General features: G+C 37.6%; 1 protein-coding gene across 1 annotated transcript; it reads left to right on the forward strand.

The window, feature by feature from the left end:
- Positions 1-16,771: 16,771 nt before the first annotated feature.
- On the forward strand, positions 16,772-17,743 carry Vom1r20 (vomeronasal 1 receptor 20). Its single transcript, XM_063280554.1, is given in 1 exon segment — positions 16,772-17,743. A coding segment is annotated over 1 exon segment (972 nt).
- The last annotated feature ends 282 nt before the right edge of the window (positions 17,744-18,025 follow it).

Raw genomic sequence — 18,025 nt, forward strand, 5'->3', positions numbered from 1 at the left:
ATCCGAAAGAGCAATTTCCACCTTCATATAAGAAACAAAACAAAAACAAACAGGGATAGCTGAAATAATCCTGAAAAATAAAATGACTTCTGGAGGAATCATCATCCCTGAGCAATAGTGATTAAAAAAACATATTGACATTGTGACAGAAACATATATTTTGATCATTTAAATAAAATCAAAGACCCAGAAATAAACCTGTACACCTATGGACACATGATATTTGATAATGAATCTAAACTATGCCATGGGAAAAAGAAAGCAACTTCAATAAATGGTACTGGTTTAACTGAATGTGTACATATACAAGAATGAAAAGAGATTCATCTTAATCAACTTGCACAAAACTCAAGATAAGTGGATCAAGGCCTCTCAACATAAAACTAGATACATTAAATCTCATAGAACGGAAAGTGGAAAATAACTCTGAAAAAAATTGGTACAGGAAGAAGTTTCCTAATCAGAACACAGTGTCCCAGGCTCTAAGATCAATAATTTATAATTGGTACCTCATGAAACCAAAAAAAAAACAAAACTGTAAGGCAAATACACTGTCAATAGGACAAAACAGAAGTCTACGGATTGGGAAAGGCTCTTCACTATACCTACATCTGAGGGAGGGCTAATATCCAAGATTTACAAGGGACTCAAGAGTTTAGACACCAACAACCTAAAACCCTATATAAAAGTGGGGTACAGAGTTAAGAAGAGAATTTTCAACAAACGTATATCAAATAGCCAAGGAGCATTTAAAGAAATGTTCACAGTCCTTAGCCATCAGGGAAATGGAAATCAAAACAATGCTGATATTACATCTTGGACCTGTCAGAATTGCTAAGATAAAAAAAAACTCAAGAGAGAACATATGGTGGTGATAAGAATCTGGAGCAAAGGAAACACTCCTCCATTGCTGGTAGGAGTGCAAACTTATTCAACCCCTTTGGAAATCGATTTGGTGAGTTTTTTGGGTTTTTTTTCCTTTTATTTTTAGAAACCTAGGAATAATTCTACCTTAAGACCCAGATCTACCATTCCTGGCCATATACCCAAAAGATGCTCCATCATTCCACAAAGACACTTTCTCAATTGTGTTCTTAACAGCTCTATTCATAATAGCCAGAAACTGGAAACAAACTGCATGTACTTTAAAGGAAGAATAGATAAAGAAAATATGGTGCATCCATACAATGAAATAATGTTCAGTTATTAAGTATAAAAATCATCAGATCCTATTACAAAAGTCTATATTCAACAAAACTGGAAAATCTACAGGAAATTGACAATTTTCTAGACAAATACCAGGAAACAATGTTAAATCTGGAACAGATAAACCATCTAAACAATCCCATAACTCCTAAAGGAATAGAAGTAGTTATTAAAAGTCTCCCAACCAAAAAGAGCTCAGGACCAGATGGGTTTAGTCCAGAATTCTATCAGACCTTCATAGAAGACCTCATACCAATACTGTCCAAAGTATTCCACGAAATAGAAACAAATGGAGCACTACGCAATTCCTTCTATGAAGCCACAATTATGCTTATACCTAAATCACACAAAAGAGAACTTCAGACCACTTTTGCTTATGAATATCGATGCAAAAATACTCAATACAATTCTTATAAACCAAATCCAAGAATAAATCAAAACGATCATCCATCATGATCTAGTAGACTTCATCCCAGGGATTTAGGGATGGTTTAATATATGAAAATGCATCAACACAATCCACAATATAAACAAACTCAAAAATAAAAACCACATGATCATTTCATTAGATACTGAGTAAGCATTTGACAAAATTCAACACCCCTTCATGATAAAAGTCCTAGAAAGATCAGGAATTCAAGGCCCATACCTAAACATAGTAAAAGCAATATGCAGCAAACCCGTAGTCAATATTAAACTAAATGGAGAAAAACTTGAAGCAGTCCCACTGAAATCAGGGACTAGACAAGGCTGCCTACTTTCTTCCTAGTTATTCAATATAGTACTCGAAGTCCTAGCAAGAGCAATCAGACAACAAAAGGAGGTTGAGCCCCCAGTGTAGGGGAATGTCCAGGGTGGGCATGAAGGTGTGGCAGATGGGGAAGGGAACAACCTTATAGAAGAAGGGGTAGGGGATAAGGCTTACGGAAAGGGAATAACATTTGAAATGTAAATAAAATTATCCAATTAACAAAAAAGAACAACAACAACAACAACGATAAAAATACTGTCTGGTGCTTTCCATCCGTGATGACGCAGGTGGACAGGAAAAAGAGAGCACAACCAAAGAGCAATCATTGGCAGTCAACAGAGCCAATTGCCTGGACCATAGGATGGATGCATTTGGGTGACTTAACTAGGAAGCTGTGGGAGCTGGGCGAGATGGCCATTTCTGGCACTGATCAAGGAGCAAGTGGAGACAAGGAGAGCTAGACATGGGAGCTGAGTGAGACAAGGGTGGTTGTTGGTGGCTTGGTGGAACTACAAGTGAGAGGTTAAAAGAGCTCAGGCAGAGCTCCCATGAAGGAGCAAGCTTGGCTTATAAAATTACATGCAACAAATTTTGAAGGCAAATTGAGGGAGCTGCAGAATGTCATCCTGAATGAGATAACCCAGACATCAAAAGATATGCATGGTATGTACACGTTTATAAATACATATCAGCAATAAAAAACACAGTACCCATGCTCCACTACACTCCAGAGACCCAACAATAAGCTAAATAAAAAGGAAGTCTTAAATTTCTTTATTTCTTCCTTGAACTAGTTATCATTGAGTTGACTGTTGTTCAACTTCCATGTATTCGTGGGCCTTCTCTCGTTTTGATGTTATTGAAGACTGGCTGTAGTCCACGGTGATCTGATAGGATGCATGGTAATATTTCAATCTTCTTGTATCTGTTGAGGCCTGTTTTGTGACCCATTATATCATCAATTTTGCAGAAGGTACTGTGAGGTGCAGAGAAGAAGGTTTATTCTTTTTTTTTTTGGATGAAATGTTCTATAAATATATGCTAAGTCCATTTGGTTCAATATTTCTGTTAAATTCTCTGTGTCTCTGTTTAATTTATGTTTCTATGATCTGTCCTTTAATGAGAGTAAGGTGTTGAAATCTACTATTATTGTATGAGATACAATGTGTGCTTTGAGCTTACTAAGGTTTCTTTTATGAATGTAGGTGCCTTTGCATTTGGAGCATAGATATTCAGAATTGAGAGTTCATCTTGGTTGATTCTTCCTTTGATGAATATGAAGTGTCCTTCTTTATCTCTTTTGATGACTTTTCGTTGAAAGTCGATTTTATTCGATATTAGAATGGCTACTCCAGCATGTTTCTTGGGACCATTTGCTTGGAAAGTTGTTTTACTCTCAGGTAGTGTCTGTCTTTGTCTCTGAGGTGTGTTTCCTGAATGCAGCAAAATGTAGGGTCCTCTTTACATATCCAGTCTTTTAGTCTGTGTCTTTTTATTGAGGAACTGAGTCAACTGATGTTACGAGATATTAAGGAATAGTGATTGTTGTTTCCTCTTATTTTTGTTCTTAGAGGTGGAATTACGTTTGTGTGTCTCTCTTCTTTTGGTTTCATTGCAAGGAACATTCTTGCTTTTTCTAGGGTATAGTTTACCTCTTTGTGTTGGTGTTTTTCATTTATTATCCTTTGTAGGGCTGGATTTGTAGTAAGATTTTGTGCAAATTTAGTTTTGTCATGGAATATCTTTGTTTCTTGAGGATCTTCGAGCTTTCATAGTCTCTTGTGTGAAATCTGGCATAATTCTGACAGGTCTGCTTTTCTATGTTATATGACCTTTTTCCCTTACTGCTTTTAATATTCTTTCTTTGTTTTGTGTGTTTGGTGTTTTGACTATATGTGGTAGGTGGAATTTCTTTTCTGGTTCAATCTATTTGGAGTTGTAGGGGCTTCTTATATGTTTATGTCACCTCTTTCATTGGGTTATGGGAATTTTCTTCTATAATTTTGTTGAAGGTATTTACTGGCCCTGTAATTTGGGAATCTTCACTTTCTTCTAACTATTATTCTTAGATTTTATATTCTCATTGTGTCCTAGATTTCCTGGATGTATTTGTTAGGAGCTTTTTGTTTTGTTTTGTTTTACATTTTCTTTGACTATTATGTCAATGTTTTGTATGGTATCTTCTGCCCCTGAGATTCTTTCTTCTATCTCTTCAATTCTTTTGGCATCTATGACTCTAGTGATGCTAAATGGTCTTGGTTTCTGTTGCTTAGGCTCCTTTGCTTGCCTCTCATCATCTGATTATCTCTGGTTTTAGTTGATCTTGCTGTGACAGTGACTTGACACTCCTTAAGCCTGTGTGTCAGCACTCCTGGAGTCTGGCTTTCTTTCAGCAGAATCTGGGTACAGAGTGCTGTATCACAGGTTTAGCTCTAGGTACAAGTGGAAACCAGAAGGATCCTGTTGCTGACTGCTCCTAGGTTTCTCTGCCTAGAGAGCACTAGGCAGGTTCCTCTTTGGCCAGGAATGGAAACAGAAGTGGTAGTCTTCCCTGAGATCTCATTATTGTCTGCGCTCCTGAGACTACAGCTCTCTTCCCATGGGATCTAGGTACAGAGAGCTGTGGGACCTGGTTTGTTCAAGGACGAGGCAGAAACCTGAAGGATCCTTTCCTCGACAACTAAGTTCCTGTGTCTAGAGGGCTCCAGGTGGGTTTGTCTTGGGCCAGGAATATGAGCAGGAGTGATGGTCTCCCTTGATCTCTCAAGATTGTATGCACTTCTGCAGTTCTAGGTATAATATTAATGTTTCTTACAATAATCCTGATGTTAAATATGGATAGAATTAGGAAGGAAAACAAGCAATTGTTTTGTTAATTAGATTCTATAAAGTTTAATGATGTGTGTACAGGATATTTTCTCAACACTAAATATTCTTATTGCAAGATATATTGGATAAATAATCTGAAATAAAATTAATATTTAAATGTAAATAATTCATGAAAATTTTAGCCTGATATGGTAGCCTAAGGAAAAAGATGGTTTGTGCTGTAGCCTAGTGAAGGGTTGTCATATTTACAGGCAGTATAGGAGATCATAGTGTTTTAAAGATGTTTTGATAATCTTTCTTAAAATCTGCCTCACCGGTGGGAAAGAGACCTCACCGCCTGGTCAGGTGGGCACTCCTAAGGCTACAGAGCAGAAGAGACCACCAACACTGCCCACCCCCGCGCACATCCCTGGCCCAAGAGGAAACTGTATAAGGCCTCTGGGCTCCCGTAGGGGAGGGCCCAGGAGCGGCAGGACACCTGCCTGAGACACCGCTAGAACCTGAAGGAAACAGACCGGATAAACAGTTCTCTGCACCCAAATCCCATGGGAGGGAGAGCTAAACCCTCAGAGAGGCAGACACGCCTGGAAAACCAGAAGAGACTGCACTCTGCATACACATCTCGGACGCCAGAGGAAAACACCAAAGGCCATCTGGAACCCTGGTGCACTGAAGCTCCCGATAAGGGGCGGCGCAGGTCTTCCTGGTTGCTGCCGCCGGAGAGAGCCCGTGGGCAGCACCCCTTGAGCAAACTTGAGCCTCGGGACCACAGGTAAGACCAACCTTTCTGCTGCAAGAAAGCTGCCTGGTGAACTCAAGACACAGGCCCACAGGAACAGCTGAAGACCTGTAGAGAGGAAAACTACACGCCCGAAAGCAGAACACTCTGTCCCCATAACTGACTGACTGAAAGAGAGGAAAAGAGGTCTACAGCACTCCTGAAACACAGGCTTATAGGACAGTCTAGCCACTGTCAGAAATAGCAGAACAAAGTAACACTAGAGATAATCTGATGGCGAGAGGCAAGCACAGGAACCCAAGCAACAGACACCAAGACTACATGGCATCTCAGAGCCCAATTCTCTCACCAAAGCAAACACAGAATATCCAAACACATCAGATAACCAAGATCGAGTTTCAAAATCATATTTGATCATGATGCTGGAGGACTTCAAGAAAGACATGAAGAACTCCCTTAGGGAAACACAGGAAAACATTAATAAACAAGTAGAAGCCTACAGAAAGGAATCGCAAAAATCCGTGAAAGAATCGCAAAAATCCCTGAAAGAATTCCAGGAAAACACAATCAAACAGTTGAAGGAACTAAAAATGGAAATAGAAGCAATCAAGAAAGAACACATGGAAACAACCCTGGATATAGAAAACCAAAAGAAGAGACAAGGAGCTGTAGATACAAGCCTCACCAACAGAATACAAGAGATGGAAGAGAGAATCTCAGAAGCAGAAGATTCCATAGAAATCATCGACTCAACTGTCAAAGATAATGTAAAGCAGAAAAAGCTACTGGTCCAAAACATACAGGAAATCCCGGACTCAATGAGAAGATCAAACCTAAGGATAATAGGTATAGAAGAGAGTGAAGACTCCCAGCTCAAAGGACAAGTAAATATCTTCAACAAAATCATAGAAGAAAACTTCCCTAACCTAAAAAAAGAGATACCCATAGGCATACAAGAAGCCTACAGAACTCCAAATAGATTGGACCAGAAAAGAAACACCTCCTGTCACATAATAGTCAAAACACCAAACGCACAAAATAAAGAAAGAATATTAAAAGCAGTAAGGGAAAAAGGTCAAGTAACATATAAAGGCAGACCTATCAGAATCACACCAGACTTCTCGCCAGAAACTATGAAGGCCAGAATATCCTGGACTGATGTCATACAGACCCTAAGAGAACACAAATGCCAGCCCAGGTTACTGTATCCTGCAAAACTCTCAATTAACATAGATGGAGAAACCAAGATATTCCATGACAAAACCAAATTTACACAATATCTACAAATCCAGCACTACAAAGGATAATAAATGGTAAAGCCCAACATAAGGAGGCAAGCTATACCCTACAAGAAGCAAGAAACTAATTGTCTTGGCAACAAAAGAAAGAGAATGAAAGCACACAAACATAACCTCACATCCAAATATGAATATAACGGGAAGAAATAATCACTATTCCTTAATATCACTCAACATCAATGGCCTCAACTCCCCAATAAAAAGACATAGATTAACAAACTGGATACGCAACGAGGACCCTGCATTCTGCTGCCAACAGGAAACACACCTCAGAGACAAAGACAGACATTACCTCAGAATGAAAGGCTGGAAAACAATTTTCCAAGCAAATGGTCAGAAGAAGCAAGCTGGAGTAGCCATTCTAATATCAAATAAAATCAATTTTCAACTAAAAGTCATCAAAAAAGATGAGGAAGGACACTTCATATTTATCAAAGGAAAAATCCACCAAGATGAACTCTCAATCCTAAATATCTATGCCCCAAATACAAGGGCACCTACATATGTAAAAGAAACCTTACTAAAGCTCAAAACACACATTGCACCTCACACAATAATAGTGGGAGATTTCAACACCCCACTCTCATCAATGGACAGATCATGGAAACAGAAATTAAACAGAGATGTAGACAGACTAAGGGAAGTCATGAGCCAAATGGACTTAACGGATATTTATAGAACATTCTATCCTAAAGCAAAAGGATATACCTTCTTCTCAGCTCCTCATGGTACTTTCTCCAAAATTGACCATATAATTGGTCAAAAAACGGGCCTCAACAGGTACAGAAAGATAGAAATAATCCCATGCATGCTATCGGACCACCACGGCCTAAAACTGGTCTTCAATAACAATAAGGGAAGAATGCCCACATATACTTGGAAATTCAACAATGCTCTACTCAATGATAACCTGGTCAAGGAAGAAATAAAGAAAGAAATTAAAAACTTTTTAGAATTTAATGAAAATGAAGGTACAACATACCCAAACTTATGGGACACAATGAAGCTGTGCTAAGAGGAAAACTCATAGCACTGAGTGCCTGCAGAAAGAAACAGGAAAGAGCATATGTCAGCAGCTTGACAGCACACCTAAAAGCTCTAGAACAAAAAGAAGCAAATACACCCAGGAGGAGTAGAAGGCAGGAAATAATCAAACTCAGAGCTGAAATCAACCAAGTAGAAACAAAAAGGACCATAGAAAGAATCAACAGAACCAAAAGTTGGTTCTTTGAGAAAATCAACAAGATAGATAAACCCTTAGCCAGACTAACGAGAGGACACAGAGAGTGCGTCCAAATTAACAAAATCAGAAAGTAAAGGGGAGACATAACTACAGATTCAGAGGAAATTCAAAAAATCATCAGATCTTACTGTAAAAACCTATATTCAACAAAACTTGAAAATCGGCAGGAAATGGACAATTTCCTAGACAGATACCAGGTATCGAAGTTAAATCAGGAACAGATAAACCAGTTAAACAACCCCATAACTCCTAAGGAAATAGAAGCAGTCATTAAAGGTCTCCCAACCAAAAAGAGCCCAGGTCCAGATGGGCTTAGTGCAGAATTCTATCAAACCTTCATAGAAGACCTCATACCAATATTATCCAAACTATTCCACAAATTGAAACAGATGGATCACTACCGAATACCTTCTACGAAGTCACAATTACTCTTATACCTAAACCACACAAAGACACAACAAAGAAAGAGAACTTCAGACCAATTTCCCTTATGAATATCGACGCAAAAATACTCAACAAAATTCTGGCAAACCGAATCCAAGAGCCCATCAAAACAATCATCCACCATGACCAGGTAGGCTTCATCCCAGGCATGCAGGGATGGTTTAATATATGGAAAACCATCAACGTGATCCATTATATAAACAAACTGAAAGAACAAAACCATATCATCATTTCATTAGACGATGAGAAAGCATTTGACAAAATTCAACACCCCTTCAGGATAAAAGTCCTGGAAAGAATAGGAATTCAAGGCCCATACCTGTACATAGTAAAAGCCATATACAGCAAACCAGTTGGTAACATTAAACTAAATGGAGAGAAACTTGAAGCAATCCCACTAAAATCAGGGACTAGACAAGGCTGCCCACTCTCTCCCTACTTATTCAATATAGTTCTTGAAGTTCTAGCCAGAGCAATCAGACAACAAAAGGAGGTCAAAGGGATACAGATCGGAAAAGAAGAAGTCAAAATATCACTATTTGCAGATGATATGATAGTATATTTAAGTGATCCCAAAAGTTCCACCAGAGAACTACTAAAGCTGATAAACAACTTCAGCAAAGTGGCTGGGTATAAAATTAACTCAAATAAATCAGTTGCCTTCCTCTATACAAAAGAGAAACAAGCCGAGAAAGAAATTAGGGAAACGACACCCTTCATAATAGACCCAAATAATATAAAGTACCTCGGTGTGACTTTAACCAAGCAAGTAAAAGATCTGTACAATAAGAACTTCAAGACTCTGAAGAAAGAAATTGAAGAAGACCTCAGAAGATGGAAAGATCTCCCATGCGCATGCATTGGCAGGATTAATATAGTAAAAATGGCCATTTTACCAAAAGCAATCTACAGATTCAATGCAATCCCCATCAAAATACCAATCCAATTCTTCAAAGAGTTAGACAGAACAATTTGCAAATTCATCTGGAATAACAAAAAACCCAGGATAGCTAAAGCTATCCTCAACAATAAAACGACTTCAGGGGGAATCACTATCCCTGAACTCAAGCAGTATTACAGAGCAATAGTGATAAAAAACTGCATGGTATTGGTACAGAGACAGACAGATAGACCAATGGAATAGAATTGAAGACCCAGAAATGAACCCACATACCTATAGTCACTTGATTTTTGACAAAGGAGCCAAAACCATCCAATGGAAAAAAGATAGCATTTTCAGCAAATGGTGCTGGTTCAACTGGAGGGCAACATGTAGAAGAATGCAGATCGATCCAGGCTTATCACCCTGTACAAAGCTTAAGTCCAAGTGGATCAAGGGCCTCCACATCAAACCAGACACACTCAAACTAATAGAAGAAAAACTAGGGAAGCATCTGGAACACATGGGCACTGGAAAAATTTTCCTGAACAAAACACCAATGGCTTACGCTCTAAGATCAAGAATCGACAAATGGGATCTCATAAAACTGCAAAGCTTCTGTAAGGCAAAGGACACTGTGGTTAGGACAAAATGGCAACCAACAGATTGGGAAAAGATCTTTACCAATCCTACAACAGATAGAGGCCTTATATCCAAAATATACAAAGAACTCAAGAAGTTAGACTGCAGGGAAACAAATAACCCTATTAAAAATGGGGCTCAGAGCTAAACAAAGAATTCACAGCTGAGGAATGCCGAATGGCTGAGAAACACCTAAAGAAATGTTCAACATCTTTAGTCATAAGGGAAATGCAAATCAAAACAACCCTGAGATTTCACCTCACACCAGTGAGAATAGCTAAGATCAAAAACTCAGGAGACAGCAGATGCTGGCGAGGTTGTGGAGAAAAAGGAACACTCCTCCATTGTTGGTGGGATTGCAGACTGGTACAACCATTCTGGAAATCAGTCTGGAGGATCCTCAGAAAACTGGACATTGAACTGCCTGAGGATCCAGCTATACCTCTCTTGGGCATATACCCAAAAGATGCCCCAACATATAAAAAAGACACATGCTCCACTATGTTCATTGCAGCCTTATTTATAATAGCCAGAAGCTGGAAAGAACCCAGATGCCCTTCAACAGAGGAATGGATACAGAAAATGTGGTACATCTACACAATGGAATATTACTCAGCTATCAAAAACAATGCCTTTATGAAATTCATAGACAAATGGTTGGAACTGGAAAATATCCTGAGTGAGGTAACCCAATGACAGAAAAACACACATGGTATGCACTCATTGATAAGTGGCTATTAGCCCAAATGCTTGAATTACCCTAGATGCCTAGAACAAATGAAACTCGAGACGGATGATCAAAATGTGAATGCTTCACTCCTTCTCTAAAAGGGGGAACAAGAATACCCTTGGCAGGGAATAGAGAAGCAAAGATTAAAACAGAGACAGAAGGAACACCAATTCAGAGTCTGCCCCACATGTGGCCCATATATACATCTACAGCCACCCAATTAGACAAGATGGATGAAGCAAAGAAGTACAGGCCGACAGGAGCCGGATGTAGATCTCTTCTGAGAGACACAGCCAGAATACAGCAAATACGGGGGCAAACGCCAGCAGCAAACCATTGAACTGACAATAGGACCCCTGTTGGAGGAATCAGAGAAAGAACTCAAAGAGCTTGATGGGCTCGAGACCCCTTATGAACAAAAATGCCAAGCAACTAGAGCTTCCAGGGAGTAAGCCACTACCTAAAGACTATACATGGACTGACCCTTGACTCTGACCTCATAAGTAGCATTGAATATCCTTGTCAGATTACCAGTGGAAGGGGAAGCCCTTGGTCCTGCTAAGACTAAACCCCCAGTGAACATGATTGTTGGGGGGAGGGTGGCAATGAGGGAAAGGGGGGGAGAGGAACACTCATAAAGAAGGGGAGGGGGAGGGATTAGGGGGATGTTTGCCTGGAAACCGGGAAAGGGAACAACATTCAAAATGTAAATAAGAAATACTCAAGTTAATAAAAAATAAAATAAAATAAAATAAAATAAAAGAGCCAGAAGTATAAATCCGTCATAACAAAGTGTTTTTCAAACAGGAGAGAAAAGTTCCATATGTAAATCCCCAACAGGTGTGAATTCATAAACAATAATTTACAATAACAACCAGCAAAAATCTATTGTACATAAGAGCAGATCTGGTCATGTTCGAACTAATCTGAACACTTATTGGCAGTTGATGGTTATTGCAGAATAAATTCACTTTTCTCCAGGGATATGATTCTTGAAGAGTTAATGATGACACAGTAGATGATCTTACATCCATGCTTTTATAGCCAATAATAAGTAAATAAGTGATAATAAAATGCACATGATTTGTGTGGGATAAATAGTACAAAGATGTGTGATGAATTAGAAGCGAGGGAATGGATGGTGTTTTTGATAAAATTATATTCTCTGTATTAGGTAATATTAAATATACTGAGACATAATATTAACAAAAACAAGACAATGGTGCAATGTATTTTAACAATTTTTAATTATTAGATAAACTGATATTGATTGAAAGAAAAATTCAAAATGTAAAAAAATAATGATACATCCTGTTTTCATGATGCAAGGAAATAGGTCATCTATGGGAGAAGCAAGTACCTCTTACCACTGAGAGATATCTCCATGATGTGATGTTATGTTTTAAACTATATCATTATTTATTCAATAGCCTTTTTCTTCACTCAAATTGGTCTTTAAACCACTATTAACAATACAGAGAATGTACAGTTATATTGTAAGTTTTATTAAATTTGCAGTTCTATTAAGTCTATGGTTAGACTCATGCCTAGTAACTAGGCAAATGAGACTCAGTCAAAGTCACCTTCTAAAATTCCATCAAATATTAGGGCCATAACTGTCAAATCATGAAAACATGGAACACAGTTGCACATTTTTTCTTTTATCCAGTTTCTTGCTATAAACACACCATAAGAATGTGGTTTTGTGGGAACCCTTTCTCTTCAGGAATTCCTAGTTTTGCTAAAGAAAATTTTCTAGAGCTGCTTGACAAGAAAATATTGTTCTATATTTGCTACTTTCAGGTTCTATAGTGCATGCTGTAGTCCTGCCAATAATTTCAGGACATTCCAACATTCACGTCTGAGACTTTCATTAATCCTGGAAGCAACACAATTTATAACACAGAAAGATGGCCACTCCAGATATTGCTTCACATTCTATATCCAAGTGGTTTTGAATGATTAGAAGAAACATTTGAATGTTTCTACTAAGAGAAAAGCCCAGGTAATCATTATCTTAGAAAAAAGAAGTACTGTTGCATAAAATGGGAAAAAGTCAATATCTTTGTACCCATAGATGAATTTTTGAATGAAGAAGACTCAGTTTCACGTTTTGTTTATCATTGCAGTGGCTCTGCAATACATCTACCCAAAATAACTTTTGATTCTACCATGACTTACATTTGGTCACATTTTATTGTATTAACATTTCCTGGGTTCCATGAGTAAATACATTTTTTACATCTGACATGATACACATGACTGATGAAAGTAGGAATTCCACCCAAGTAGAATTTTATCATCCTGTGTTTGTTAGACTGACTTACAGGAACATGGATGAAGGGTGAATGGCCACACACATCCTCATTCTTGGCTAATTGCCATTCGTCATACCTGATGAATGAATACCTGATAGAAGCTGCCTCATGGAATTCCACTTTCCAAGTGGAAATCATATGTATTCTACCATCTTCAAAGAATACATTCACCTATGGGGGGAGTCAGAATAAAAAATGTGGAAACAGAGGAGATATTCCAAAAGCCTTCCATATCTCCTTCTAGCAACCAATCTTCACAACTTTGCTACTTTCCCAATGGATTTAATATTCTTTACATTGTGTTCATTTTCTCTGTGTGTTACATAATAGAATAAGCCTAGTATTTTTTATATCAGCACCTTATTTCAGGCCATGATTTCCAGCCCATATATACCAATACTTCATTCCAAAATGCTGCAGGATAAACATACTAGACCCAAAAGAAAAAGTACAATAGCACAGGGCAGAATTATCTGAAACTAGCTTCCATACAACAGGAAAGGAAACCAAAAATTGATAAAAAGGAATCTATGACCATACCACACTGCTGTGCCTAATATTGTGTGATCCCATATGTGTAGCATGTTTATGCTTAGCTCCTATGTCAATGGGAGACACCCAGAACTGCATGATTGTATCAAGTTTCTGCAAACCAACTGAAAGTATAAGCAGAGAGAACATACAACCCCTATAACCAGAGAAAATATTTGCTAGTTGTACCTCCTTCAGTAACAACTTATGCTATTTAAAGAATTAAGACATATCAAAAATAATTACTATGCTTTGCCAGGAAGAAACATTTCACATTTCTCTAATACTAATATGACATCGATGTTAATAATGATGTGCTCTCTAGATTTTGCCTTTAAACTGTGTCCCTGAGCTTGAGCACCAGGTGATTTTTTAGATTTAAAAGCCCCTCTTGGTCTGGCCATCAATTCAAACCATAGGTTTAATCCATGTGGTTAGCAATAATTATCGTGTGTGTGTCCTGTGATTATATCACAAGGAATCCCCCAAAATAAACAATTTAAAAGAATATCTAACAGGTATATAGAAATTATTCCCAGGTATATTTGCCTTATTTCTTTATCTCTCATGACTAAATTGACTGAGGGCAAATAGGAAATGCCTAAATTCATGTACATGTGAAAATGCACGTGTGGAAAAAACAGTGAGACATACACAGCGTCTTTAAATAAAGCGTTTCCTGATAACTTCAGGAATACTGCATGCTTCTGGGATTCATGTGCAGGACACAGACTCACATTTTCTGCAATATTCTCTTAAGGGATCAAGCAATAACTTGCAATTGTTTTGTGAAGAATATTACACTAAGGGCATCTTTGTAAAAGTTTTATTGCTCCACACAGCTGCTGCATACTTGCTACATTCACTGGTGAAATGGTAATTGCAATTCTGAGAGGAAGTGAGGTCATGGAATCACAGAGCCATATACCAGGTACTGTCTCACTCCCTTTAGCACATATCCTGTGCTGAAAGACTATGGAACTGAAATCAGTATCACGGAAAAGATCTAGAATTGTGTGTTTTACATTGCAGTCTACAAGCAGAATTTGTAAGGGCAATCCTGTGTCAAGAGTGTGGGTAAGTGCCCCTAACAAAAAGGGAGTAGGAATAGAACCTGGGTGTATATTGAAGCTAGCAATGACAGAAAGACACTTCCAAGAAATAAAGTAAATTGTCAGAGCTCTAGACACTCTGAATTCGTGAATTATAATTTAATATGTTCTATAGTGACAGAACTTACATGGTAAAGAAAACTGTGTTAAAAGGTTGTCTCAAAATCAACTAAAAGGATTTAAATGCTATTGTAAAGAACAGAAATGATCAGAATAGAGGAGGGTGAATATGGTTAATAATCTGTACTGTTTTCTGAACAATGATAATGTACTCATTTTGATGCTTTTAGTGTTTGTATACATAGGTAACTGCTAATAGTGATAGATGTATGACTGCATGTGAATGCAGTTAATATAATACAACATTCAGATATTCCAAACCCTCCCATTGTACCATTGGTTTATGAAACAGTTGCAGTTTAAATGTTTTAAATTATAAAAAGACGGACGCATGTAACAAAATAAAAATACACATGGAAACATAATATTATATTAATTATTTGTTAGTGTTATTAATTATATATCATTAATATAAGATATTGATACATTTAATTACATTATGTGAATTATAAAATATATTCATATTGGTGTTAGAGTATTCCTGATGATTTTTTCTTGGGAAAAGAACTACTATTAACTTATAAGATTATTGAAATTATTCTTAGAAATGATTGCCAATGTGTTAATGGAAATATGCTTTTTCCTAATTTGGGGTAAAACAAAATAAATGGAAATAATAATTGTATATCTTTTGCAAATACAAATGGTGTTGGATCCCTTGAATAATTTTTCTTTGTTTATAGAAAAGGACAGTGAACTAAATGCTGTCTGCCTGAGGCCAGCTATAAGATAGTGTATAGTTTTCTAAACAATGATATCAATTGGAACAATTAAACTACCCTAATGTAATAATTTAGTACTAAGAAGTGTAAATATATGTAAATCTAGATATATAGAATACGTTTTGACATCATAAAATCTCATCTGTGAACTGGAAGTGATCTTAAAGCAACAGTCTAAAAAAGTCCACATTTACACACTTCACAACTTAGACAAATTTCATCTTTTACACACAGTGTTTCATGTACATCTTATAAATTTCCCCACTCTTACACCAATAGACAATATGTTTAGCTTCTGCTCATGTTCATCAGGAGTTAGACATGTGATCTGAGCATGATCACAAATTATTTCTATCACACTCTATCCTAAATGTATTGGTGTTTATTTGCTCACATTGAATACATGTCATTGTTTTTAGCAATTCAGTAAAATGCTAACCTGTGTTCCTCACATGGAGCCAGGAAAGATTTTCTGAAATCATACAGGTATCATATGTCCTCAAATTCGGACATAATTCATGTTGAGTCAAATTATATCACATAGTGTGAAGTTGATGGAAATTTTCACTCATAATGTTTATTGACTGGCTAAATAGAGCTCCACATTCATGTGTGCACATGAAGCAACAGAGAGTGAAACTCAGCAGCACTGTAGAATAAGCAACTATGTGTAACTACAGTGTTTGAAGAAGCCAGAGAACAGGAGTCAGAAGAGTGAGCTATATTTTTCCATGCTCTCTCTATTGCCATTCAGCCAGGTTCATGCCCTTACTTAACCTACAGTCAGAACATGAGTTTACAAATCCTTAACCCCTCTCTGCCATAGGCACTTTTATTTATAAGCTGCTGATAAGTGGATAAGTTGAATTCCATGAACTATGGCCAGGATAATTGGCATTGGGAAAGGGAAGGGGTGGTGGGGAGGGAGTGGGAGAGAGAAAGAGGGGGGAGGAGGGAGAGAGTTGATCAGAGAGGAAAAAGGAAAACAGCACTTCTCTGGGCTTTATAAATTCACATTTATGATCTGCTCACAGATGGAAGCATGCTCATGTTATCAACTCTGATGTCATAAAGGTAGCCCTTTCTTAATGGTGCATGCTTTAAGAATCATAAAAAAACATCTGCAAAACTTGCATTGATACAAATGGTCACTGGTTTTAGTGGCACTGTTATGGAAATAAAATTTGAAATTTTGTTAGGACAGATATGCCATTAATGCCTCATGTTCCCCTCCTTGATCCTTAGGTTCAGACATCAGGAAATGATGAGATGACAGCCAGGAATATGGCTCTAGGTATAATCTTCTTATCACAGACTGCATTTGGACTTCTGAGTAATTCTTCTGTCTTCTTCAATTTCTTAGTGATTTACTTCTCAAGGTACAAGCTGAACTCCACAGACTGGATTTTGAATTATATAGTTGTAGCCAACTTCTTAACTCTGCTGTGTAAAGGAGTGCCACAGACAATGGCAGCTTTTGGGCTTAAAGATTTTCTAAGTGATTTTGGGTGCAATCTCCTCTTTTACTTTCATAAAATGGGCAGGAGTACATGTATTTGCAGCAGCAGTTTGCTGAGTGTCTTCCAAGCCAACACCATCAGCAACAGGAACTTCAGGTGGGAAGAGTTTAAAACCAAATCATCCAAGGTCAGTGGCTTCTTTCTTTGTCTTTGCTGCATTCTGAACATCCTCATGAATACTTATAATCTCTTTTACATGAGTGGAAAATTGTGCTACAGAAATGTGACAATTCTACAAGACTTTGGCTTCTGCACTGCTTGTCTTGACAAAACTGGACAAATCTTGTATACTGTATTCCTTCCTCTCCCTGATGCTGTGTATCTGGGACTCTTGGTCTGGGCCAGCATATCTACTGTTCTCATCTTGCACAGGCACAAGCAGAAAATGGAGCACATTCCCAGAAACAAACATTCTTCACAATCATCCACTGAGTCCAGGGTTATAAAAACCATCCTTCTTCAATTGAGTACATTTATGTTCTTTTATATAATTTCCTGCCTCTTTCAACTATTTCTGTCTTTCTTTCATAATCCCAGCTGGTTACTCATAAACACATCCATAGTCATCTCTGGGTGTTTCCCAGCTGTAAGTCCCTTTCTGCTCATGAACCACTACTCCATAGCATCTAGCCACTGTGTTCCTTGGACGAGAAATTGACAAGAAACTGATATGACTAGAAGCATATAAATTCAATGCTTATGGATGGTTATTTATTAATTCCTATGCCATAGAATCATATGTACATTGTGAAGAGTTATCACACAAAACATTGGTGTTTATGCATAAACTTTTGTGTTATAGGATGTGTATGCATCTATTTCTAGGCAAGTATAAAATGAATGCTCACTCAGATTATGTTAACCCTACATCAAGCAATAATATGGCATGTTGTTCATGACACATGCAAAGGTTAAATATAAGCATATGAATGTACATTTT

Source organism: Rattus norvegicus, chromosome 1, assembly GCF_036323735.1.
Source record: "Rattus norvegicus strain BN/NHsdMcwi chromosome 1, GRCr8, whole genome shotgun sequence".
In the NCBI taxonomy this organism is placed as follows: Eukaryota; Metazoa; Chordata; class Mammalia; order Rodentia; family Muridae; genus Rattus; species Rattus norvegicus.